This window comes from Drosophila mojavensis, unplaced genomic scaffold (assembly GCF_018153725.1).
Source record: "Drosophila mojavensis isolate 15081-1352.22 unplaced genomic scaffold, ASM1815372v1 contig_136, whole genome shotgun sequence".
NCBI classification, from domain to species: domain Eukaryota; kingdom Metazoa; phylum Arthropoda; class Insecta; order Diptera; family Drosophilidae; genus Drosophila; species Drosophila mojavensis.
Window position 1 is genome coordinate 25,652,796 of NW_025318667.1, and position 23,378 is coordinate 25,676,173.

The window sequence follows — 23,378 nt, forward strand, 5'->3', positions numbered from 1 at the left end:
ATGTTACTTTCGCAGCTAACATCTTAAGGGTATCGATTATTTCTTATAGCCAAGGATAAATTGGTAAAATAAAAAACAAGTAATTTTAATAAATTCCAAGATATTTAGTCACAATGTATATGTTGTCATTATGTGGGTCAGCTAATGGGTTGGTTGTGCATAATTAATAAGTTATTTATTAGTTTCATAATAGTGCAGAAGTTTTAAATATTACAAAATGATCAATCATAATATTAGCACATTCGCACTCCCATAGATTTATAAGAAGTGTATTTGTTTGTGCGGATCGAAATCAACAAGTAACGGGTGGAAGAGTGTGAAATTAAGCTTTTGCGTGAATTAAAGAACAGCCCTGCCAATAAGCTGTTAACAACCTATATCGGTATATCGATAGCCAACTATCGGCTCGGTTTACTGGCAACAACTGCAGGTAGTACGCCGCTATTCATATTTGTAGGCCAAACCTTTGATTGTGATGCAATTGTTGTTTTGGAGAAGAAAGTGAAAGTTTCACTCGACTGCTATTTGATTAACACATAAACTTAGTTGATATCAAAACAACTTTACGCACTTGTGTGTATGTTAAATGATCAGTGAAGAACTAACGATAATACTTCTACTGGTGTAACGTGCTCCAAAAGGTCAGCGACAAGAACAACAACATCAGGCAACAGCAACAACAACTCGGGCAAACAACACGCGATTCAACGCTGGCGAAAGCAAAAACAACGGCCCATGTGCACGCGACTTGAAAGTTGCGCGCGTAATTGGGACCGGCCAGTTTAACCTAAAATCACGCACAATCCCAATCAGAATCCCAAGTACAAAGTATTCCACAGTTAAGTGAGGCATGAGTCGTCCCCTGGCCACGCCAGGATGGAGCATCCTACCCTTTCGGGTATCCACAACGACAAAAGTGTGTACAGTTTTCAATCAAGTCAGCCGGGCTAGCAGTCACCTAATGCGATCGCCTCCTATTTCTATTGCAGGTTGTGCTCTTCTCGTTGACAGCCGGCGTAGCCCTGATGAGTGTCCTATCACGGTTCCTGCGACGGCGAAAGCCGCCGCGTCCCATCCGTAGGCCGCGCAAGTATACCGGACGACGCACACGGAATAGCATGCGGAGTCCCAACGATCTGACGTCCGTAGCCGGCTCGAAGGCATCGGCGCGATCGGGCAGTCCCGTTGGCTCGACGGTGGCGTACTCGGATCGCCTGTCAATGGCGTCGGGCTCTATTGGTGCCATGGCACAGAATCAGCAATTGGCAGGCGCCGTTGGCGCTGGAGTAGTGCCGCAGCTGACGGCCCAACAGCTGGGTGTGATGGGCATGGAGGCACTGGATACAGTGATCAACTTTTGGGAAGATGCACTGGCCGCGCACTATTCGCCCGGTGGAGTACCAGCCTCGCTGACAACAGCCGAAGACTCGGAGTTTTGTCGTGAGATTCAGAACCTGCTGGAAATGGCGTATACGCTGCAGGAGCAAAGCGAACTTCTCTTCCTTGATCAGCGCTCGGTGCTCTTCCGCGAGGAACATTCCATAGACGAGGCTGAGGAGGACGGATTGGCTGCCACCGGAGACGCGGACGACGATCGGCATTCGCGAAAGTCGGGCAGCGTATTGAGTCGCGTTGGCTCCGATCCCAACTTCGATTCCGCAGAAAGCTTCGCCTCAGCCCTGGACCAAGTGGCCGATCTGCGCGAATTCGATGGCTTTATTGAGATGGCGTACGAAGAGTATCCGCTGTTTCAGACTGCGCTGAAGCATCACGAAGAGTACACAGTGCCCTGTCGGACGATGCGGACCGAGCTGATGCACTGCAGCAGCGACACCGAATATTTGGCCAAGCTGCACTGCGTGCGACTTGCCTTTCAGTATCTATTCAAAGATGCGGCCGTCGGGCAATGGATTTGCGATGCGGGCCGACAGATACTGACCGATCTGTTATGTCTGGGTGACAAGGACACCAAAGAGTTCCTAGTGGGCTACGAGGACATGGTTAACTATCTGCAGGAGCCCAGCAACTGGCCGTGCATCCAAATGGAGCTCGAGCAGCGCAATGTGAAGGCGATGACATTTTACGACATTTGCCTTGACTTCATCATACTGGACTCGTTCCGGGACTTGGATGCGCCGCCAGCTAGCGTTACGGCCGTTGTTCAGAATCGTTGGCTGTCCAATGGCTTCAAAGAAACGGTACGACAAACAGAGCGAACAAATTATGAAATGAAATGTCACTTAAAGCTAGATTTGTTAACGTGCTAACAGACTCGGTTAACAGTAGCGGTTAACGAATACCGTTTTCAACACTGAAACAGAAATGGAGTAACTAATCGATAAGCAGTTTAATTAAGTATCAATTTGTCAAGAGAGCAAAGCGAGGCTAGCCAGTTCCGAGTCTTTCTCTTCATTTTCTCCCACTCTCTCTCTCTTTCCGTGTCTCTGCTGACTTGCTGAATGCTATTTAAACTCTGTTTCCTCTCTCTCTCTCTATTCCAGGCGCTGACAACGGCTGTCTGGTCGGTGCTAAAGGCAAAGAAGCGTATGCTTAAATTTCAAAATGGATTTATGGCCCACTTCTATGTGATATCCGAACAGATATCACCTCTGATGGCCTGGGGCTTTTTCGGGCCCAACGAGAATCTACGTGATATTTGCCATTATTTTCGGGAGCAGCTGCTGGCCTTCTTGGCGGACATTTACAGCTTCCAGAAGAGTCGCTTCACTACCATTGAGGAATTCTCGGAGGATGTGCTGAAGCATATGCAGACGCGCGTCAACAACATTGGCGTTAAGTTTAGTCAATAGAGAGACATAGACAGAGATTGACAAAGCAGAAGAGGACGATGAAGAAGATGATGATGATGATGATGATAATAATGATGATGATAATATTGTTTATTTAGTTTGGGTATATGGCCAAAGTTTTTGTTTATATTTTGATGGCAATTTCACACAATTTCATGCCATAAGCACACTCATACGTTGACTAATTTTAAAGCTCCACACATGTATACACACACACTAACACACATACAAAGCACATGCACATTTATAATTAAGAACTGCATTAAAGTCGCCAAAAAACATTTGTAAAATAAAACTGTTTACTGTTCACTGCCAGCCATGCAAACCAGCTGCTCTTCTCCCACATGAGGCATCTCCGATTGCAACTGCACCAGCAGTGGCGACAACATGTGGATTGCGTGTCCTCCTTGTGTTGGCCAGTCGCTACTGTCAGCTCGTCGTCGCAAGATGTGCAGAGGTCTGGGCTTTAGCACCGGCTTTGTAGCGTTCTGCGCTTTCGTGAGTGGGCCTGTTTTGCCATTCCTGTTCCGTGATCTCATTGTTTCATTGTTGCTGCAGATCTGCTGCTTTGGTGCCCTGCACATGCTCAACAAGATCGTGTACGTTAACCAGGATGTGGCGATGCACACCGATTACAAGCTGGCGCCACCGATCGGCGGTGGCAGCAATCGATGCCAGCGCACGTTCATCGTAGACAGTGTGGGCGGTGCGCATCTCACCTGGCTGGAGCTCTTCTACATGAAGTGGACGCTGGTGCTGACCATTTTCTATACGTTCGTCGTGATGCTACTAATACGCGCCCAATACCTGAGCCACTTTAACATTAATTTCATAACCTCCAATGCGGTAAGCGCCTATTGCCGACACACCTTACACACCTGCACCTGTCACCCCCTCCACCTGATCCACAGATGATGCTAGTCGGCGGCGTCCTCTCGGTGGTGCTCTTCATAGACTCGGTCATACTCCACGAGCGCATGCCCTTTTTGGAGCTCTCGTGCAATGAGTTTATAGTCGGACTCATGTACTTCATAGCCATCAATATATGTGTTGCTGTCGTCTTTTTCATGATCCATTCCTGTCAATATTATTTCCAATTGGACAGGCACGCCTTCTGAAGCTCAAAGCTAAAAATTTGAAGAATTTGAAAATAATTCAATTGGGATTAGGCTGAATTATGAAATATTATTACTCTTCAAACCATGTTTATAATATTATAATAGTATACACATACATATATACATACATATACGTATACATATTCAATTCTTAAAGCATAGCTGATTTTTATAATAGCTCATACCTTTTTTAAATTTTTCTTCAACAAGAAGCAGAATAAAACATATTTGAACGAATGTATTCCAATTTTATTGAAATTAGTTAATATCATTGAGTTATTCGAAAAGAAATTTTTTATTGTGTTCATTAGTTTGAACCTTGTTCTGATCACGAAAGACGTTAAAGTTTGAAAGCCAGGGCTGCACTACACAAATTTCTCTGTTCCAAACAACTTTAAAATTGTTACCCGTGAACCAAACTTTGGTTCATATAGAAAATTTAATTAAATATTATTATATATTTTTTTGCGGCATTAAACTATTGATATATGAACATTTTATTTCCCTTCAAATATTAATAGTATATTAGTATTCAAATAATACATATATATAATTTGACACTTTCTGGTTCGATTTACAAGCAAGAGTCGATTTAAACTCGATACTCGATATTTAGTTACTTTGCTTACTTCAGCAGGACTTTAATATCGGGTAGATCAGTTTGATTTATGAAGTAAACACATTTTGTATAAAAACATAAAGACACGTTTATTCGAATACAATATATGCTGTTTGGTATAAAAGACAGACACTGAGATAAGATACAGCACAAATAAAGTAAAAACAATAATTAAAACAATAAAAAGGAAAACGATATAAAATTAATATATATAGTATGTATATATAGATGTTTGTATGCAGGTAATATGATTAATTGCTCAATAGCGCCACAAATTAAAATTTTTACAATTATACAGTAGAACAGAGAGACTCCTTTGTATGGCTTGTGCTGTAATTGACTATAGCATAGCTATATTCATTTCTGATTCTGATTCTAATTCTGTTTCTGTTTCTGATGAACTGTTTATGTTAGATCTCGCAAAATGCCAGCGATTGAGTTTTCCGCTTAAATGCCGCGATACGAGCGATGTGCCAGGAATGCGCTTATGAAGTAGAGCACCGTGTTGACCAGGCCCAGAACACCGGCCGCCATATAGGCATCGTGCCTGTTATCACGCAGCTTAATTAGCAAGCAGGCGGACGAGACGAGCAACAGTATGGCGGCAACAGAGTGATAGATCAGCTCCTATAAATGGAATAGCCCAATTGAGGTTGATTAAATTACATTTGCAATCGCAGCTCAAATTAGAACTATCGTAATATTTTGTTCACTCACGTAGATTGTCTTGGCGATGAGTCCGCCCGTGCTTAGCGATGTGAGACACGCTAGGAATAAACAAAATGTCCCTATCATAAATGTGGTGGCCATCAAGTAGTGGAACAGATATTGCTGTTGGCGATAGTAGACACTATCACTGTAGTGCATCGCCATCAGGGTGACCACAGCAACGCCAATGAGCTATGCACCACACAGAAATTGAGTTATTAGGGTGGACCAACAATTATGCAACAATTTAATTACCAGCTGGAAGAGCTTCAAAATACCCGGAAAGGTCTTAATGTAGCCAGTGTTTAGCACAATGTAGGAGGTGTTGGTGGTGCTGGTGGTAGTGCGTGTTATGGTCACGGAGTGAGACATCTTGGCGGTGGTTACTTAGGCGGTGGCTGGTTAAGGTGGGTGTTTCTTGGGTCTGAAAGAAAGGAAACCAATTGTCCAATTAGCAGCTTTCAATCGAACTATTTAAACAAGTAGACACGAATTGCTTTCATAGTATAATTAATAAATATGGATTATTCATTCATTGCACAAAATTAGGTACATTCATAGTATTTATTTAAATATTCTAAATTGAAGCTTTATAGAAATTCATAAAAGAATTTACATCGCAGTTCGAAATCTTTAGTTTTTTTTTTTTTTTGTTATAATATTTTTAATAAGAAATACGGGAGGAAAACTTTAGTGAAGCTATAATAGTTCCTGATTTAAAGCTAACTATAAATATGCAAAAATATGTATGCATAAATATATTGAAAATGAAAATTACTCCCATGCAGATAAAAAATTGTATTAATATTCGAAAAAAAAACTACGATTTCTTCAAGAATACTAACTATTTATTTAAAAATCCTATAACAACTTTATATTGAGAACTTGTATTTTATTTATTTATTATAGATATTTACGTCCCCTCAGTATTTTTAAATAAATATATATATAGATATATACATATGTGTTTATGTAGAGAAGCTTATAGGACCCATTAATCTATACAAATATTCATGTCTACATATAAAATGTAAATTTTGATCTCTTCGTATTTTTTGGAAGTTGCTAATTGAAAATATTGAAAACCCGACTAAGTTTTGATTTCGAATATTGTCCGTTTGTATACAATGCCATATTTACATAAGTAAATAATTGTTTATGTTGTTTGTTGGTTGAATTCCAATGTTTTTACAGTTGTTACAGATCTGCTGTTGCTGTTGCTGCTGCTGCCCTAGGTACGCCCCCTGGCCATGCCCAATCGCACTGTAGTATTTTTGGCCAAAATAATTTGTTATTATTTAATTCTAAAATTAAACATTTTCGAATTTTCGGCCTCGCTGAGCGCGCCAAATGTTATTGAGAAAAGCGCAGGAGAAACATGAAAATCTATTTACTGTCATGCCTACATACATAGTATATGCCTCTCTCTCTCTCTCACACACACACACAAACACACACCCACACTCCCTCTCTCGCTCTTTATGTATCAGTGTTCGTCTTTTATAGCCGTAGAGTGACGTCATGGGATTTATGGCTGCTGCTGCTGCTGCCTTTTGTGCTTCAGCTAAATATTTCGATGGAAAATTGAAAATTTTGTTAAAATATACACACATACATACATACTGTATACACATACATACATATATTCATAGGTTCACACATATATATATATGTGTGTGTGCATGATTTTTGTCTATAAACTTTTTGAAATGGGGGCGCGCGTAAATGCGTGTGTGTGTATGTGTGTGTGCCCAAATGGCAAGTGTTGAGCGAGTGGAAGCAATGGGCGATTGCTTAAAGATCGGCATGTCTATATGCACATATACATATGTATGTACATATGAATCTCAGTATAACAATTACATACTGAGATACACATGTATGTATGTATGTACATTAGTAGATCCTCAGATTGCAGATCGAGCATCTGTCTGAACAAGTTTTATTTACCATTTCCACTAATCTATCTAATTACACTTTTCATTGCTCATTGCTTATGTATGTATGGAATGCCTCGTCTGTGGCATCAAGGTCTTTATGACATTAGTCAGACGCTCCCAGCACAAAAAACAAAAAACAAAAACAATGACGCCATCCTCTACAGCATTTACCCTGGTCGAATGCGATGACGTAACAAATTACAAAACAAATAATACGAGATTCAAGTTTCGAATTCGAACCCTGCCCTCTTCAAAACTACAACAAAAACACCAATCAAATGAAGAAGCTGAAGAAACAGGCATTCAAAACAAACCAAACCACATTTTATGCTGATTAGTGAGCGGATTTCCGTTACGCTCTCGAGGGTCTGCATTTTAAAAATGTATGTATGTACATGTATACATACATACATGTGCTTCTTGTTTTTTCACGTATTTTTTTTTCAAATGTCGTCAACAATAAAAAAAAAAGTATCCAAAGGTAGCAACAGGCGCCGGTTTTAATTTTTTTTTTTTTTTTTTTTTTCTGAAAATGATATCATGCTCGAACCATGTTTATATATCAGAAATGTGCTTTGAATACTATCAAACAAAAGCCAAAATCTTAAAACAAGTTGACTAATATCTTGCGCATATAAATTTGTATTTCGTTGATGAAAGAACCGCAAACAAACAACAGCAGCAGAAACAGCAAAGGGACCTAATCAGAGTTCTGATTGGCAGCGCACCAAAAGCAAGAGCAAAAACTGATAACGGTAATTGAAGCAATCAGTTATTAAGTTGTTGCATTTTTGCCGCTTGCCTGCTTGCGGCGTCGGCTGCGTTCTGCGAGTGTCCCGCAATGAGATCATCGCTAATGGAGCTCATTATTATTGACCCACTCAGTGGGCACGTTCCTTGGGAATTCGGTGTCGTTTCTGTATGTGAATGATAATATGCCACGCCCTGAACTTGATCGCTTGCCAATTTGTTATGGTTTTTTAAAAAAATGTCTACGTTTCATCCACGCGCACGCAAAATTGGAGCTAGTCAAACGTGTAAATTTTAAATTCTTAACATGCACTCACACGCACACTTGCACACATGAGTGTATGCATATACATATGTATGTGAGCGTGTCTGCCTGCCTAGTTTACGCATAAATTTTCGATACGATCGCTTACTTTTTGGATACACGAATTGAATTCGCAGGCGCTGGTCACACTTGTGTTTTGTATTTAGAATTCGTATTGGGCAATGCGTTTGGTTTTCGAGCTGTTGCTTTTGCGTCTTGGCGCGCGTACGTTAAAAACGAAACTGAAACTGCAAAAGTATTTTCAATTTCGTTTACGCCTTTTGCCTCTGCCAGCTGGCTGGCTCGCCGTCTGGCCGGCTGGCCGGATGACAGCTTGGCTGCTCCGAGGGCAGCGGCAGCGGCGTCAACGTACACGCCCGCAGTGCTAATGTACAAAAACAAGAAGCGAATAAGCAAACAAATCTACTACAAAGCACAACAAGTTGCTGTTGTTGTTGGTGGTTTTATTGTTGTTGCTGTTGTTGTTGAGTGGTAGCGCGACTCATTCACTCAAGAACCAGTCAGCGAAACGATGACGACCATGACGTCATGAATCTACGATAAGCAACAAACAAAAAATAACTTCACATCAATGTCGCGCGCTTTTATGGGTATTGTTATTGTTATTGTTAGTGCATTTTGTTTGGGCACAACAGCAGAATTGGCCATTGTAACGGTTAATTGCTCTTCGTATTACAATTTATCTAATGAGTAAGCGCGGCGAGAGCGGCGACTGCTGCTATTGCACTGCGAGGCTATCAGTTCCTGTGAGTCACTTGTTAGAGTGAGAGAGAGAGAGAGAGAGAGGACTGAAAAAGAGAGTGAGAGTGCGCGCGCTCTAGGAGAATGGGGTGACTATGAGTAATGCAATAAAAAATAATATGCATTTGCGACCGTGTGTGTGTGTGTGTTTGTGGATACTGTTTGGGTTAACTGCGCTGTTGCTACTGGCTGCGACTGTCTCAAGGAAAACGCGAATAAATTTAAACAGAAAATGCTGGACTAGGTTGTTCCACGTAAACTTGCTGAATCTAAAAATCTTTCATTATTTACATGATCTTGATCATACAAATATATGAATAGAATTCTATTATTAATTATATGATAAGCAAAAATTTCAATATACGGGTTTCGAATGAATATTCTAAAATGAAGCAATCTTAAAAATTTTAAAATAACGTTCTGTTATTTTTCAAAACTCACCTTGTTTCAGGTAAAAGTTCTGCCATAACAGGGAGTTTATTAACCTTTCATATCTCATTCATACGGGGTACTTGAAAAAACTTTCATATTTGCAATTATCAATGCGACTCATCGTTATCAAGTACACAGCTATCATAATACAGTCACTCATATTGCCTTCGGCTCATATTTAATTATTATGCAAATCGTGCTGCGAGGCGTTTCCTAAATGTGAATAATACCAACAACAAGCACAGCATTATCATCATCATCGAACTTATTGTATTCATGTTCCAAATATATATACATATCTAGCAAGTCTTTTGTTTATTGCATACTTTGGGGCGTCAAGGTTGTTACAATAGCTTCATGTTTTTTTATAAATTAATATCAACATATAAATAATGTATGTATGTATGTTATGTATATATTTATATATATGCGTATACAATATAATAATATATTTTCCAATTGCAGTGCAGAATATTGTAGTAATGGCATTCCCTCTAAATTATTACTCAATTAATGATTCAACAGTTGCGTTAATATTTCACCTTCCATTTATGAATACATTAAATTGCGATTTTGCGGCAGGCAGGCAATATATATGGTACATGTATGCTCCATTATAAGGCTTATTAAATTGAGAAAACACGAGTCGATTGCAGTTCCAATTCTCATTAATTTATTTTCATCAATGATTTTGACTTGGGTGGTGTATATGTAAATGTGTGTGTGGCTCAATGAATGATTTAATGACGTTTGACAATATATTGGCCAAGAACAATGCGAAGGCGCATCTTAATATCGATTGGAATTTGGCCTTAATAAAAACGCCCGTGGGGGTGTGTGAATGTGTGTGATGACCGTTAAATGCATTTGTTTATAACAATATATAGAATTCAAATCCTGCGATCAGTACAATTTATAATTTTCGTATTTCAGCTGTTTGTGTATATATAAATACATATAAGTATATATATATATATGTATATGTATATATCTAACTGTATTTCGTTTTATCATCTTCAGCATTGGATTAGAATTAAGGCTAATTTTTTAATGTGTATGCTTCGATTATGTGTATATGTATGTATGTGTTTGTGTGTGTGTGTGTGTCTTTGCGTATGTGTAGATGTTGTTTCTGTAATTTTAAATGTGTTCATTTATTTAGCTTGTGTTGTTTTTTCTCTTATCGAGCTTTAGTTCAACTAGATATCATCGATAAATTTATGTTAAAGTTATAAGGAAACATTTTCTCTTGCTCTTGTTTTTTTTTTCTGATGCAGCAGCAACGCTTAAGTGTCTAAACTGTATTAATTATTAAGGTAATGATTCAATATTCTAGACTTCTTCCTATCGCTCCCTATCATCGCGTGTTGTTATCTCGCTCTAACTCATAAGTATGCGTGTGTGTCTCTGTGTGTTGTTTGTTTTCTTTTTCAATTCGCTTGCTTTTTGGTAATTTTGTTTATTGCTGCTGCGTTATTGCCAGCTTAGTAATGTTTAATCGAGCCCATCATCCACGAAGTCAGGTGATTCCTTTTTGGCCTTTGGTTCACTGTTGTTGGCGCGCTTGGCCTCCGAGTCATTGAAGGTGGAATTGTCAGCATCAGCATCGCCAGCTGGGAAACCGGCGCCGCCACCAGGGAAGCCGCCCGGGAAAAAGTTCTTCATTAAGTTGAAGATTTTCGGATTTGACATGTATTTGGAAATATTAGCCGGATTGGCCAGTATGTCTTGCATGGCAGCTGCCACTTCTGGATCCTTCATTTTTGACATCAAGTCGCCCATATCAAAGCCGGCTGGCATGCCGCCGCCACCGCCACCTGGGAAAGCGCCAGCACCTGGGAAGCCACCAGCACCTGGGAAGCCACCGGCTCCCGGAAAGCCGGCTCCAGCACTGCTTTGCTTGGCCTGCTCCTTGCGAGCCCTGTTTTGAGCACGCTGACGCTCTTTAATTTTGCGCTCAGCCTGCTTGCGCTCTTGCTTGATGCGGTGCTGCTCGATCTTCTTGGCATTTGGTGTCACCTCACGCAACCATTCGTCGGCCTCTTCATCAAAGTCCAGCTTGCAAGCCTGACGCAAATCCTTGGCGGCCTCCTCAAACTTGCCGAGCAGGCGATTGGCGCGTCCGCGGAACTTGTAGGCAGCTGCCGAGTCACAGTTCAATTCCAAAGCCTTGTCGCAGTCACGAATGCATGCATTCGGCTTTTTTAGCTTCAAGAAGGCCTGACCGCGCTTGGCATAGAATAAGGCATTGCCCGGATTCAGCTCAATGGCCTTGGTATAGTGATTGATGGCCTCGTCGAATTTCTGTTGGCTGTAAGCAGCAGCGGCCTGACCACGCAATTCGCTGGCCTGATCGATTTCCTCCTCAGTGGGCACTTTTTCTGAATCACCCATTGGCTGAGCTGGTTCGTTGTCGGCTTCAATGACACCTGCAGACAGAAATGCAAATTGAGGTTGGGAAATTCACCAATTGGGACACGTGATTTTGTATTCTTCATTTTCAGTATGTTGTATGTCCCTGGCGTTTAGTAGTCTTACCTTCCATATCCAATTCGACATCGGACTCTGGCTCCGAAACGCTTGCGTCTTCATCACTTTTGTCTGAATCGTCCGCAGCCGTAAAAGCCGGCTTCGCCTTGGAACCGGCATCGCCACCGAAAGGGCATTTGCTAAACAAGCAGAGAATATTTAAGAAAAACTTGCAAGGATTTGGATTACCCAGCTATTACGCGCACGCACACACACACACATAAACACACACTTACCCAGCGTCCGGCATCTTGAAATCGCCCTCAGGCACCTTACCGCCGAACTTTTCCACAAAATCTTTTACAAATTGCAATTGAGGCATATTCAATACAGTAGGATTTGCATTGACAAAATCAATAAAGCCTTTCAGCTTAAGCAAATCTTCATGTTGCATTGGCGCAGCCATTTTTTGAAATTTCGTTAATTTTCTCGTAAATTCTTCCTACACAATTACAGATATATATATTTATACGTATGTAAAATGCGTCTCACACAAAATGCTGAAACAAAATTTTTCTCCGGTTGTCAGAGTGACCGAGTTCTAGAGATAGACTTTTGACAAACAACTACTAGATATCGAGTATATATATATGTGAATACATTGACTTGAGAATCGAGACCTATATTTTTTCTTGTGAAAAGATATATCGATGTTACTGATAGCCCAAGTATTTAATTTTCCAAGTATCAGCGAATATCGCCTTGAACGATATACGCATCAAATATATCGATATATGTCCACAATCGCTCCTTTATTGTGATTGTGTTCACCTCGACAGTGAAGGCCTTCTAGAAAATTCAAATGTTGATATATATGTAAGCCCAGCGGCAAATGAAGGCCCTTTATGGTTATTGCAACTTTTACCTTTTCTATTTATGAAGCTCCGCGATTATTTTCAGAAGACCCTCACTGAAAAACCCAAAATGATTGCATTGGATGAACAAAATGTATTGAATTGTAAAATAGCGGTTAAAACTAATTTCCATGAAAGCTCACTTCGACGCTTTTTGAAAAAAGATCGTTAGACGGACAAATTGAGAAGGAAGGAACAATAAAGCAGGGAAAAATGCACAGAGAGTTATTTTTAGAACGAAGATCGCTTCAAAAATGCTATAGAAATTGCATCTGAAGTGCAGCAATAGTTTGCTAAACAAATTTCAGCTCGAACTTTGCAACGTCGGCTCAAGACACCACCCAAAAACCTCTCCTCAATCATTATTTATGTTGAGAGCAAAAAGTTTAAATATTACGAAAATAAATTTGTTTTTGTTGAAACTGTTATTATTTTATTACCATTTTTGTATGCTTTCTGATTTTTTAAATAAATTTGATTCATGAAGACATATAAAAGTTGTATGCAAAACTGATTACAAAATAATAATAATAATAAAATATTGCATTTATTGAATTCAGATGATTTTCTCACCAATTTGTAAATCTGTTTTTGTACACCCAATTAACCAAGTACGATGGCATATAAAATGTATACGCCTTTTAGCTAGAAACTTTGACAACAAAAATATATTGAAAACACTAGTTTATTTCTTGGCTCTTTAATTATATATATTAATGATATAAGCATGCCTTCCGATCAAAAGCAGAATTACATCTGTATTGTTTCAATATGCACTCTATTTGAAGTTATTTTTCTCACTTTTCAAAAACAATTAGTGATGAAAATTAGCTTAAAAAAAAAAAAAAAAATCCCTAAAAATTAAATTGTCTAAATTGGTATTTTTATCATAATCGTATCGGGTTCTCTTACTCGATATTTAGCTGAGGCTGAAAAAAAAATTGTCTTTGTAAATTATAGATAGAACATTAATTGTCCGAATCTCATTGGAGCCGGACGTTACGCCAGGATTCTCCAAACGGTGGTGGCTGCGGATGCGGTTTCCAGTTGAGGCAATTCAAGTCGATGGTAAGCTTTGGGCGCTTAAACTGCGGCAGCTGCAGATGATCGTTGATTGTTTTGGCGGTCACACAGATCACGTTCTGCCCCTTCCAGTATTTGATCATCTTCATGGATTGCAGAGTATAGATGATGTCGTCATGCGTAATGCCGCTCGCCTCGCTTAGCTCTTTGATGGTCGTCTGCTCCGCTGAGCAGCGGCCCTTCATCAGTTCGAGCAGCGTGTAGGCCCAATAGCTGCGATAGCTGAGCCTGCCCAGATCCGACAGCGGCTTCTCTGGGCTGCCAATGACGCCCTCCTTGCGGGACAGCTCGTAGCTGAAGGCAATCAGCAGTTTGCCATAGCCCTTGCGCTGGTGCGGTGGCAGCACCAAGATGCAGGCCACATTATTGTTGTCCATCGACTTCTTCTCCTTGGAAAAGTAGCCCACAATGTGACAGCCCCGCTTATCAGTCTCGCAAAGCACATAGAAGTAGAATGGGTCCATGTCGAAGTACAGTACTTTATGGTCGAGGAACAGCTTAGCCATCAAACAGAGCAGCTGGCAGTAGAGCGGCTGCTCCTTGCCGTTCACCTCGAATATGGAGATGGTGTTCTTGCGATAGATTTCCTTGCCCGGTGGCCTGCGCACCTGGCACGTGTACAAGTGGTATCGGTAGCTCTTCTCCAGCCGCATATACTTCAGGCAATACTCGCAGACGTACAGCACCCGCGCCTTTCCATATTCACCCGGATAGGGACTGAAGTACCAGGTGTCGATCTCGTAGTTGCCGAACTGGAGCTTGTCGATATACTTGATCTTGGTGATGAACTCGTGCTCCTTCTCTAGCGCCGCCTGCGAGGCGGTTAACTCAGCGTGGCTCTTCTGGACATGGTTGATCTCGTCGTAGCGTCGCTTCTGATAGCGCGTCATCTTGCGGTCACTGTAGTCGTATCGGTTGTTCTCACATGCCGACAGATAGTAGTCCTTGTGGCCTTGTCGCTTGGGTCGCACCACGCCTGCGCCCTGCTGGTTCGTTGCGTTGGCCATTGCAATGGCGTTGGCGCTGGTGCTCGGCTGATCGCAGTTCAGTGGCTCGGGCTGGACGGGCGTGACCGTGATGCCGCCCAAATCATCAGGATTGTCGGAGATGCGATGGCGGCCCACCCACTCGTCGAGTCGACGGTTCAGGCCCACATAGTGCACGTAATACTCGTTCGGGCTGACGCAGTTGTCAGTGACGCGCGACTGCAGCACTTGGCCAGCGTGGACGGTGCCATCTGCGCGGCGTATGTAGTAGATCTTCTCTGGATTGTCGGCTATGTCGATTTTGTTCAGCAATAATTGGTCTCCACCACCATTGCCATCACGCTCGCCGCCATCCTCATCGTCATCGTCATTATCCTCCTCGTCATCATCATCCTCATCACCATCACCATCAGCATCGGCATCTGCATCGGTTGCCTCTGTTGCGGTAGCCGTCTCTCCAGATGTGGTGTCCGTGTCCTGTTCTATTATCATCACATCCGAGTCATTGGACTCAGTGTCACCTTCCTCTGAATTATCATCAGACTCGTCGTCTTCCTCATCTTCCTCCTCTTCGTCGCCTACACTGTTCGCCTCGTCGCTGCTGCTCGAGATGGCTTCAAATTGAGCTTGTAGTAAAAACGGCTTCTGACGAGGATCCCGCGGCGCCAAGCGCATCTGCTGCATGTGAAGTTGCTGTTGTGGAATGGGCATACTCAGGTCGACATGATGCTCCTGTGACTGTTGGCATCGGATCGGCTGATCGACTCCGTAGTGCGCGCGCTTATAGGGCGGGAGCAGATCAATACCCTCATCACAATCGTCAGTGGGCGACGCCGGTGTTTCGGGCATTTCAGTTGGTGATGCTGGGGAAGTTGGTGATGCTGGTGAAGTCGGTGAAGCTGGTCCTTCAGTTTCCATTTCCATATTTTGCTCCTCTACGACCTCTGGCTCCTGTTGTTGATGCTGTTCCGGCGGCAGTTCAGGTTCCGGTTCAGGTCCTGGTTCTGGTTCCGGTGGAGTCTCAATCACCATGGCCTCTTCCGTTGGAATTTCTTGCACTTGAGCTAGAGTTTGGACTTCTGCTTGCGTCTCGACCTCAGTTTCCTCTGACACTGGTGAAATTGGCTCAATTCCTGAGTCAACTGGTGCATCAACTGGTGCCGGAACAGTTTCTGCAACGTTTTCCGCATTCTCAGTTGTACCACAATTGCTGAAGTCGTCGTTGCCGGTTAAATCGCTGACATCGACCACTGTGGTGGGTGAGGGCTCGTCCTCAGTGGTATCATCGCTACCCTCCGATGGTGATGTGTTTGAATCACTCGGACTGCTGCTGCTAGAGCTACTTGAGCTGCTGCTCTCCTCTCTTAAGCTCTGCTGTTCGCCCATGACTGGCTGTTCAATGTGCTCCTCGTCTAGGGACGTTTGAGATGTTATAGATGTGTCCAGATCTGGTGGCTCTGCTGTACTGTCGGGCTCTGGTGTGCTACTTGTATCATGCGATCGGTAGGCCTCGCTGTCATCTGGGTCTGAAGGATCCGTGGAGCCACTGATGTTTAGATTTTCTTTAAGTTCGGCTTCCGCATCTTCTACCGGCGTGGACGGTCGTCTGTCGACCATTGCATAAGTTCTCTCCCCTTCGGCCACTTCCCCTCTATATATTGGTCTCTTAAAGTCCTCGTCGGACATTTTATGTGTTTATAGTTTTTACCGCGTATAAATCCAGCAGCTCAAATGAAAAATTGTCCTATTTGTTTTGCTACGCAAAAACAACACTAACAACAAAAAGTTATAGCGATGGAACTGTACCACTGCATCGATACATACTGCAAGATATCGATAACATTATACATTGTTAGCTATAATTTCGAATATTTCAATATAATTATAATATGTTTAGACATCAAATATAAAAATATATATTAATTGGCAGTTTATAAATTATTAAAATATAGCAAACTGAAAGTGGCATGCATTCCCCATGCCAAAAACAAAAATAGTGTTGAACAACCTTAAACATCTTTTGGCGCAAATTTCCACGCAAGCCCATGCGTATAGCAGCACATGTTTGAATCTAGATTATTCTTATATGTACATGTACAGTGATAAAGAAAAGTATACGTCTGATTAAAGTTAGCTGTAAACATTTATTTATTTTAACAGAAATAACAGCAGTAATTCTTTTTTAGAAATCAAATTGTACAATGGATACACATATTTAAACATAATTACGAAACAATGTGCTTAAATTATTTTAATACTTATCACAAAATCAAAAACTTTAAAATGTATATGTGTAGAATGTTAGAAAGATAATTTTCAAAAAATCCGGGTTTAACAATGAAAGCTGATATGTGGCTTCAAACCAAACAATTTTTAAACAAATCAAACTTTAAATCGCCGTATAATCATATTATATATGTATGCATTTTAAATGTTGAATAATCTTGCAAATCAATTTAATCAACAATCAAATTTTGAATCTAGCATTGGCTTGGTAGTTAAACTGCCATAAATATGGGTTTACTTCTATTTTAAATACATTTGTGTTAACTAAATATTCGTTCGAAAGAACAACAAAATGCATATATTTTAGTGTATATGTATGTATGCATGTGTGTATGTGTGTACTTATGTATATGTATATCTCTTAAGTTGAAGCCATGTGTTGTTTGTGGTTGGAGTGGAAAATGTGTATAAAAAAATCAGTGCATTAAACGTTCGCTACAGTTTTCCGTTAGGCTAATCTTTTTCTGGGCCAACATAGGCAACAAGCGCAATATGTATTAATATATAGTTTGGGGTATATGTATGGATACTTGAGTTCTCACTCAATAATTCGCATAGTATGTGCAGTAAACAATTAACAAGTAAAACAAAGAGCAGATCAACTATATATATATATATATATATATATATATATATATAGTGCGTAAATGCTAAGCCATTGAGAATAACTACTACTCGTAAGCGAATACATTTTCGAATTACAGTTAAAATAAATAGCTAACTAATTTACATTCCATATCTGTAGCTAATACATAGATGTATATATGCATATATAGATGTATATACATTGATTTGAATTCGTCAATTAGGTCTGCAAGCTGGCACCGCCATGTCCATTGCCACCAGATACTGTATCGGGATTCTCGATGCGTATGAAGCGTTGCATGAACTCATTGCATCGGCTATGATAATCAATGGTCACGTTGCACTTGCTGCTGCGCAACAAAATGCGTCCAAAGATCGTGGCTGCAATCATTGAGATAAACAATTCGAATTAATTCAGCTGATAAATACATAGGCCTATATATGTATATGTATATTTATAAGAATGCCGTCAAGAGCACTTTATCATGGATACGCACCGACATTGTTGGCGTCGTAATCGCCGCGCTCAACACCCTCGCAGAGAAACAGGCACAGATGCTTGAAGACATTGCGCTTGGGATCGCTTAACAGGTCTATATACCTCTCGGCATCCGCTTTGCTGCGGCTGGCCAGCAGATCGTCCACAAACGGCTCCAGCAGCGCCTGCTCCGGCAGATCGAGCAGCAGCAACAGCGCCTCGGCAGCCGTCTGTGGGGTGCCCGCTGCAAATGGAAAGAAGCAATAGTTAATATATCTGCAGAGGTATCAATGCTGATTTGATTGCAGCTTACGAAATGGATCGTTTGACCAGGAGTCCAGCCAATCGCGCACCGCATTGAATTGACTGCTGAGCGGCTGGCGGCGATCGTAGCTCTGAAAGAGCTGGCCTCTTTGGTTGTGCAAGTAATCGATGAGCAGGAAATATTCGCGGGGCATTGGAACGCGATACACGGGCGTCACATCCAGCATCTACAACGATGGGTATATAATCTGTGTATGATCTGTACACATGTTTAGGTTCGTATATCTTACCAGTTGCTTGACTTCGTCCAGCGTGTATTCACCGATCGGTCGCTCGGTGCGACACAACGTCTCCATCGACAGGCCAAAGCAGCTGGGCTGATATTCACCCGTTACGGTTATGAATATATCGCGGCCGGATCGCACATGAAGTATAAGTATGTCTAGCACACATTTATCGACGGCGGTGCATATCATCTTGAGCAGACCCGTCACGGAATTCGCATCGATTAAAGCGCGCACTCGTATGCTGCGGGCGGAGTCAATCATTAGGCTATCCGCACGCGGGTCCACGTGCAGCCACTTCTCGCAGATATCGTTGTGGGAGTCCTTGACCTTGAATTTGAAGTCCACCTGTTGCGGGCAATCGTTGGACACATTGAAGTCCCGTATGGCCGGCTCGTTGAACCGCACCACACCGAACTCAATGTTCAATCGGTCCGTGGTTATCTGCGGCTGACTGTCGTTCTCGCGCTTGTCCACCGCCTTGAGCACCTCGGCCAAGACCTTCCTGTACTTGTCATCGTCGCGTGTCTTGATCTTCACGCGGAATATGGCATAGACCGGCTTATGGTCGCTTTCTCGTATCTCCATGACGCCATTGTATTCCAATTGCTCGATGAGTTTGCCCTTCCACAAGACGCGATCGCAATACGCTGGCGCGCGCTGTTTCTCGCCCGTGTCATAGGTATCGGTGCCCACGTCGTATTTGTAGGTGGGCGCAAACTTAATCTCTCCCTCCGTGTAGCCCTTAAAGCATCGCTCGTAGCTCATCTCCGTGCGCAGCTGATCGTACTGCAGCATCAGCTCAAACGTTTGCGCGTCGCACATGGGGCCCGGCCGCTGCTGTCCATTCGGCTCCTGTATCCGATAGTTGAGATCACCCAGCCAGAAAATGTGACTACAGTGAGGGAAAGACACGCACAGACAAAAACCGAAAGAGAGAGAGAGAGAGAGATAGATTAGTTATCTGTTTACTGCACTGTTGCTTGCTGCATTTACTCATGGTCGTTGATAGTGCGGACCTGCGGTCCGTTCTCCTCGAATCGCATGTAATCGTCAATGGCCTTGTAGTCCTCATTCCGCTCCGCCACGTTGCCCATGTGCGCGGCCAGATGCGAGTTCACAAAACACATGCTCGCCTCGTTTAGCTGAAAGCTAACAGCCACGCCCCCCTTGTTGCCCAACGTGTTGAACACGCCACGGGCCACCGAGTTCACGCGGCACCGCACGATATGTTGACGTAAATTTTTGCGAACAAATATTGTTAACATTATGCCAGATAATCGCACCGATTGCAACTCCTCATACTCCATATCGTCATGCAGGTTCTCCAACATTTTTCGCCTGCGATAGACAGAGATAGAGACAGAGAGAAAGAGAGAGTGAGATAGAATAGACATTCAATTAAAATATTGTTTATATACAAAGACCCCATATCATTTGTTAACTAAGGAAAGAAACTGTACTAATATACCTAGAACTTAAAATTTAACCTTTTCAAAGTTTTATCGGACTTAGAATATATGTATATCTATGTATGTATATTTTCTATTCTAATCGAAGATTCGCATTCAGAATATTAACAACTTTCCGCTTCTTGATAAGCCAATCAGACCAACAGCTGTAATAATAATGATAAATAAGTCTTCGTAATTCTTTAAACAAACGATTATTTGCTACAACTGTGCCATAAAATAAATATATACATATTTTAACTTGGCTTTTATACTACTGCTGATTATACGCCGCTCAGGGCATAATGGCTTTGTGAAAATGATGATAATGTAGCAGGCAGGGCAATCCCTTATTGTATATATGTATGCTTGACCAAGGCAACGAGTTGAGTCGATATAGCCATGGAATGCCGAGATCTTATAAGTCACAGAAGCGAGAGACTTGAAATTTTACATGTTTATTCGTGCATTCTATGCGGAGTAGCAGCTTATCATATTTTTTCCATAGCTCAGCCCATTTCGTTTAAATCGATATTAATCGATTATTCGTATTTGTTCTTTAAGCTTAGTTTGAATACAGAATATAATGACTGTAATATTAAAAATTTTGGATTCCACGTCCCATACGCCTTCAAATATTACTAAGTAGTAGTAGTAGTAGTTTAGGCTTTCAGTTATGCCTGAATCGAAATGCTTTCGGCATTTTCGTAATGCCAATTGTTGCAACTAGATCACTTACACCCACTGCGTGGCAAACATTTGCATCTGATTGCCATTGAGCATGGCTCTGGCCGTGTTCTCCAGCTCCTGCAATCCAATGGCATAGATGTCCGGCGCCTTTTTGCCAGATGCGAGCCATGGACGAAGCGTATTTTTGTTATCCCAGCAGGGTTTGTTATTTACGTTCCACGTGGCACAGTAGACGCTGCAAAGGATGATGGCATTATTGAATTAAAGTCACTACGAATATAGCCGAAGCTAATCATACATAACATCCTTGTAGATAATATATTCGCTCTCGCGCTTCTTTAGCTCATGCTTCACCTCGCCTATCTCACGGTAATCGTCGAGCCAGCGAAAATTGAGCGCCGCCCCCGACGGCAATTCCGCATCCCACATGGTCTTCTTGCAGGTGTTGACTTTGGCACAGAATTCATTGAAATCGACCGCGACGGGATCGGTCCGCATTGAATAATAGTAGTACTTGGTTGGTCGATCATCGTCCGTGCACAGGTCGAATTGCTGCTCCGTTTTGGACGCCTTGCTATCTGTAAAGCTTACAACATATTAAATATATACTGAGCACAGATGAATAGGTGGGATAGAGATGGGAAGGGATAGAGAAAGAGAGATTGATAGTTAACACCTACCCGTTGTCAATTTAAAGGATGCGTTTATCGGAAACACTTTGTTTATTTTCAGGTCATTGCTCGCCGACAATGGAGTGCGGAGCAGAGAGAACGATATGATCGCGTATGTTCCGCCTGATGCGGAGGAGACAAGCGCTAGCAGCCCCTCAATATGTTCCTGGCCCTTGATTTGATAAGCTTCGAAAATCTATCAATTAATATATTCAAAGAAATAATATACAATTTTTCAGTCTCTTTACTTTTCGTCAATTGACAATGGCTTGAGTTTTTTTAATAACCTTAATCGATAGCTAAAGATCAAGTCGGTAAAAGCTAATTGGATTTAACTATTTGAGCTGCATCAAAAAATCCAATTGGGAATTCAATTTGCACAAAATAAATACTTTGCTCTGTTCGAGTTCTGAGCTGCGTACTTGGCTTGGTTTGGCTTGACTGTGAGGTGTCCATTTTAAGTAAATAACAGCGTTGCGCTTTGAGCAGCGTATCCATCATATTTCCACCTCATTGCGAGCTTCAAATAACATTCTTATCAGACGGATGACGCCTGCTCGGTTTTATGCTTGAAATAGGAGGCTGTTTACAATGGCAATTGAGCATTCCAATTGGACTCCACCCTGTGTGCACTAAATGGATAACTGTTGGATGTCAAGCGACGGTCCAAGAAAATCACCACTGATTCCGATTTCACTGAAAGTTTCAGCTCATTATCAAGTTTACGTGATATGTTATCTTATGTCCTCAAGGTTCATTCACACACACACACACGAAAACACCCAGCAGGGAATATGGTGTTGCAACACAAATGGTAGAACAAGCAATCGATTATTCATGATGGGAGCAAGATAGCTTACCAGGTGAACTGTTTCGTCCGCCTTGAAGCGCTCCTGCACAATTGACAGCGTTGTTTTCACTGGCACTGCAGCTGCGCTTGCATCAGCGCCATTGGGGTAGTTGCTCCCGCGTTCCATGGCTAAGCGGCTTTTATATCTTCGGCTGGCTTTTTTTCAGCGCCTCTTCAGCTTCTTTTTTTTTTTTTTTTTTTGGTATCTAGTGTTTGTTTTTGTTATTATTACGTACTAAACGGCTACAGCACGGGAATGTTGAATGCAGAATGGACCCTAGCCACGATGTTAAGGGGTTAGTTATACTGACAAATTTGTGGGTTTCTTTTGGAGTGTCTATTTTTAGTTAACACAAGCGCCGAGTGACGACACCAGTTTGAGGTCTTAGTTTTTAGTTTTTATTTTAGTCTGCTTAATGCTAATACCGAAACCGACACAAGGAAGCTTTCATGGATAGTTTTCTTTCTTAAAAAGCATTTCTTATTTGCTTTCCTGAGCTATACATATATCTTGTTTGCTTTTTACTACTTTAGGACGGTGGGTGTGGGCGGGTATAGTATTTTTATTTTATTATTTCTTTTTTTCTAGGAAAACACACACACACAGAGGCAATCGCCGTCACTTATTCACAGACGCGTAGAACGAACGGCTATTGGCGATGACGATAATTGTAATTCTGCATTTGGTGCTGTTTTGAATTGCAGCAATTCATTATTTATTGCATTTAATTTATATAGACACTGCACACTGGTCACATAGGCCGATTCCTGTTGAGTTTAATCGGAATATAGATATAAGAGCAACAATAACAACAGACACAACAAAAACAACAACGGCAAGTAGTGGTACGTACAAACATTCGACTCGAGCAGCTATAAAACCAACGTCAACAGCTGAAATTGAACATAGCCCCACAGTCCAGG

The 23,378-nt window shown here is 41.7% G+C and overlaps 6 protein-coding genes across 8 annotated transcripts; 2 read left to right on the plus strand and 4 right to left on the minus strand.

Moving 5' to 3' along the window:
• The first annotated feature begins 395 nt into the window (after positions 1 to 395).
• Positions 396 to 3,105, plus strand: LOC6584720 (mitoguardin). The gene is made up of 3 exons (XM_002010327.4): positions 396 to 916; positions 990 to 2,198; positions 2,502 to 3,105. The coding sequence occupies exons 1-3, from the start codon at positions 851 to 853 to the stop codon at positions 2,808 to 2,810; spliced, it is 1,584 nt and encodes a 527-aa protein (XP_002010363.1). The 5' UTR covers positions 396 to 850; the 3' UTR covers positions 2,811 to 3,105.
• Positions 3,106 to 3,197: 92 nt separating this feature from the next.
• On the plus strand, positions 3,198 to 4,165 carry LOC6584721. The gene is made up of 3 exons (XM_002010328.4): positions 3,198 to 3,308; positions 3,369 to 3,656; positions 3,722 to 4,165. Exons 1-3 carry the CDS (start codon positions 3,198 to 3,200, stop codon positions 3,926 to 3,928), a joined length of 606 nt encoding a protein of 201 aa, XP_002010364.2. The 3' UTR covers positions 3,929 to 4,165.
• Positions 4,166 to 4,615: 450 nt separating this feature from the next.
• On the minus strand, positions 4,616 to 8,499 carry LOC6584722. Its single transcript, XM_002010329.4, has 4 exons — positions 8,359 to 8,499; positions 5,511 to 5,679; positions 5,265 to 5,447; positions 4,616 to 5,174 (listed from the first exon to the last, which is right to left on the minus strand). Exons 2-4 carry the CDS (start codon positions 5,625 to 5,627, stop codon positions 4,995 to 4,997), a joined length of 480 nt encoding a protein of 159 aa, XP_002010365.1. The 5' UTR covers positions 5,628 to 5,679; positions 8,359 to 8,499; the 3' UTR covers positions 4,616 to 4,994.
• Positions 8,500 to 10,093: 1,594 nt separating this feature from the next.
• On the minus strand, positions 10,094 to 12,548 carry LOC6584723 (hsc70-interacting protein 1). Its single transcript, XM_002010330.4, has 3 exons — positions 12,209 to 12,548; positions 11,982 to 12,112; positions 10,094 to 11,872 (listed from the first exon to the last, which is right to left on the minus strand). Exons 1-3 carry the CDS (start codon positions 12,376 to 12,378, stop codon positions 10,938 to 10,940), a joined length of 1,236 nt encoding a protein of 411 aa, XP_002010366.1. The 5' UTR covers positions 12,379 to 12,548; the 3' UTR covers positions 10,094 to 10,937.
• Positions 12,549 to 13,495: 947 nt separating this feature from the next.
• On the minus strand, positions 13,496 to 16,686 carry LOC6584724 (males-absent on the first protein). The gene has a single exon (XM_002010331.4). The coding sequence runs from the start codon at positions 16,579 to 16,581 to the stop codon at positions 13,810 to 13,812; it is 2,772 nt and encodes a 923-aa protein (XP_002010367.2). The 5' UTR covers positions 16,582 to 16,686; the 3' UTR covers positions 13,496 to 13,809.
• A 333-nt stretch (positions 16,687 to 17,019) lies between these two features.
• On the minus strand, positions 17,020 to 23,366 carry LOC26527972 (type II inositol 1,4,5-trisphosphate 5-phosphatase). Of its 3 annotated transcripts, XM_015161689.3 has the most exons (10): positions 23,309 to 23,366; positions 22,465 to 23,222; positions 21,614 to 21,800; positions 21,232 to 21,511; positions 20,983 to 21,168; positions 19,789 to 20,133; positions 18,799 to 19,687; positions 18,558 to 18,735; positions 18,264 to 18,488; positions 17,020 to 18,147 (listed from the first exon to the last, which is right to left on the minus strand). In XM_015161689.3, the coding sequence occupies exons 2-10, from the start codon at positions 22,579 to 22,581 to the stop codon at positions 17,987 to 17,989; spliced, it is 2,568 nt and encodes an 855-aa protein (XP_015017175.1). In that variant the 5' UTR covers positions 22,582 to 23,222; positions 23,309 to 23,366; the 3' UTR covers positions 17,020 to 17,986. The 3 variants fall into 3 exon arrangements, with proteins under 3 accessions (XP_015017175.1, XP_015017176.1, XP_032588211.1); XM_015161690.3 differs by having other exon boundaries at positions 22,465 to 23,350; XM_032732320.2 differs by lacking the exons at positions 22,465 to 23,222; positions 23,309 to 23,366 and having other exon boundaries at positions 21,232 to 21,519; positions 21,614 to 21,705.
• Positions 23,367 to 23,378: the final 12 nt, after the last annotated feature.

Bases quoted from the DNA above. Each gene is read 5' to 3' on its own strand.
- LOC6584720 (XM_002010327.4), top strand. From the start codon at position 851: ATGAGTCGTCCCCTGGCCACGCCAGGATGGAGCATCCTACCCTTTCGG. The intron at 917-989 runs GTGTGTACAGTT...TTTCTATTGCAG, and splicing joins GGGTATCCACAACGACAAAA to GTTGTGCTCTTCTCGTTGAC. The intron at 2,199-2,501 runs GTACGACAAACA...TCTCTATTCCAG, and splicing joins CCAATGGCTTCAAAGAAACG to GCGCTGACAACGGCTGTCTG.
- LOC6584721 (XM_002010328.4), top strand. From the start codon at position 3,198: ATGTGGATTGCGTGTCCTCCTTGTGTTGGCCAGTCGCTACTGTCAGCT. The intron at 3,309-3,368 runs GTGAGTGGGCCT...TTGTTGCTGCAG, and splicing joins TTGTAGCGTTCTGCGCTTTC to ATCTGCTGCTTTGGTGCCCT. The intron at 3,657-3,721 runs GTAAGCGCCTAT...CCTGATCCACAG, and splicing joins ATTTCATAACCTCCAATGCG to ATGATGCTAGTCGGCGGCGT.
- LOC6584722 (XM_002010329.4), bottom strand. From the start codon at position 5,627: ATGTCTCACTCCGTGACCATAACACGCACTACCACCAGCACCACCAAC. The intron at 5,448-5,510 runs GTAATTAAATTG...TGTGGTGCATAG, and splicing joins TTTTGAAGCTCTTCCAGCTG to CTCATTGGCGTTGCTGTGGT. The intron at 5,175-5,264 runs GTGAGTGAACAA...TTCCATTTATAG, and splicing joins TCATCGCCAAGACAATCTAC to GAGCTGATCTATCACTCTGT.
- LOC6584723 (XM_002010330.4), bottom strand. From the start codon at position 12,378: ATGGCTGCGCCAATGCAACATGAAGATTTGCTTAAGCTGAAAGGCTTT. The intron at 12,113-12,208 runs GTAAGTGTGTGT...CTGCTTGTTTAG, and splicing joins TTCAAGATGCCGGACGCTGG to CAAATGCCCTTTCGGTGGCG. The intron at 11,873-11,981 runs GTAAGACTACTA...TTCTGTCTGCAG, and splicing joins TGTCGAATTGGATATGGAAG to GTGTCATTGAAGCCGACAAC.
- LOC6584724 (XM_002010331.4), bottom strand. From the start codon at position 16,581: ATGTCCGACGAGGACTTTAAGAGACCAATATATAGAGGGGAAGTGGCC.
- LOC26527972 (XM_015161689.3), bottom strand. From the start codon at position 22,581: ATGGAACGCGGGAGCAACTACCCCAATGGCGCTGATGCAAGCGCAGCT. The intron at 21,169-21,231 runs GTATGATTAGCT...CATCCTTTGCAG, and splicing joins ATTATCTACAAGGATGTTAT to CGTCTACTGTGCCACGTGGA. The intron at 19,688-19,788 runs GTAAATGCAGCA...CCCTCACTGTAG, and splicing joins CGCACTATCAACGACCATGA to TCACATTTTCTGGCTGGGTG.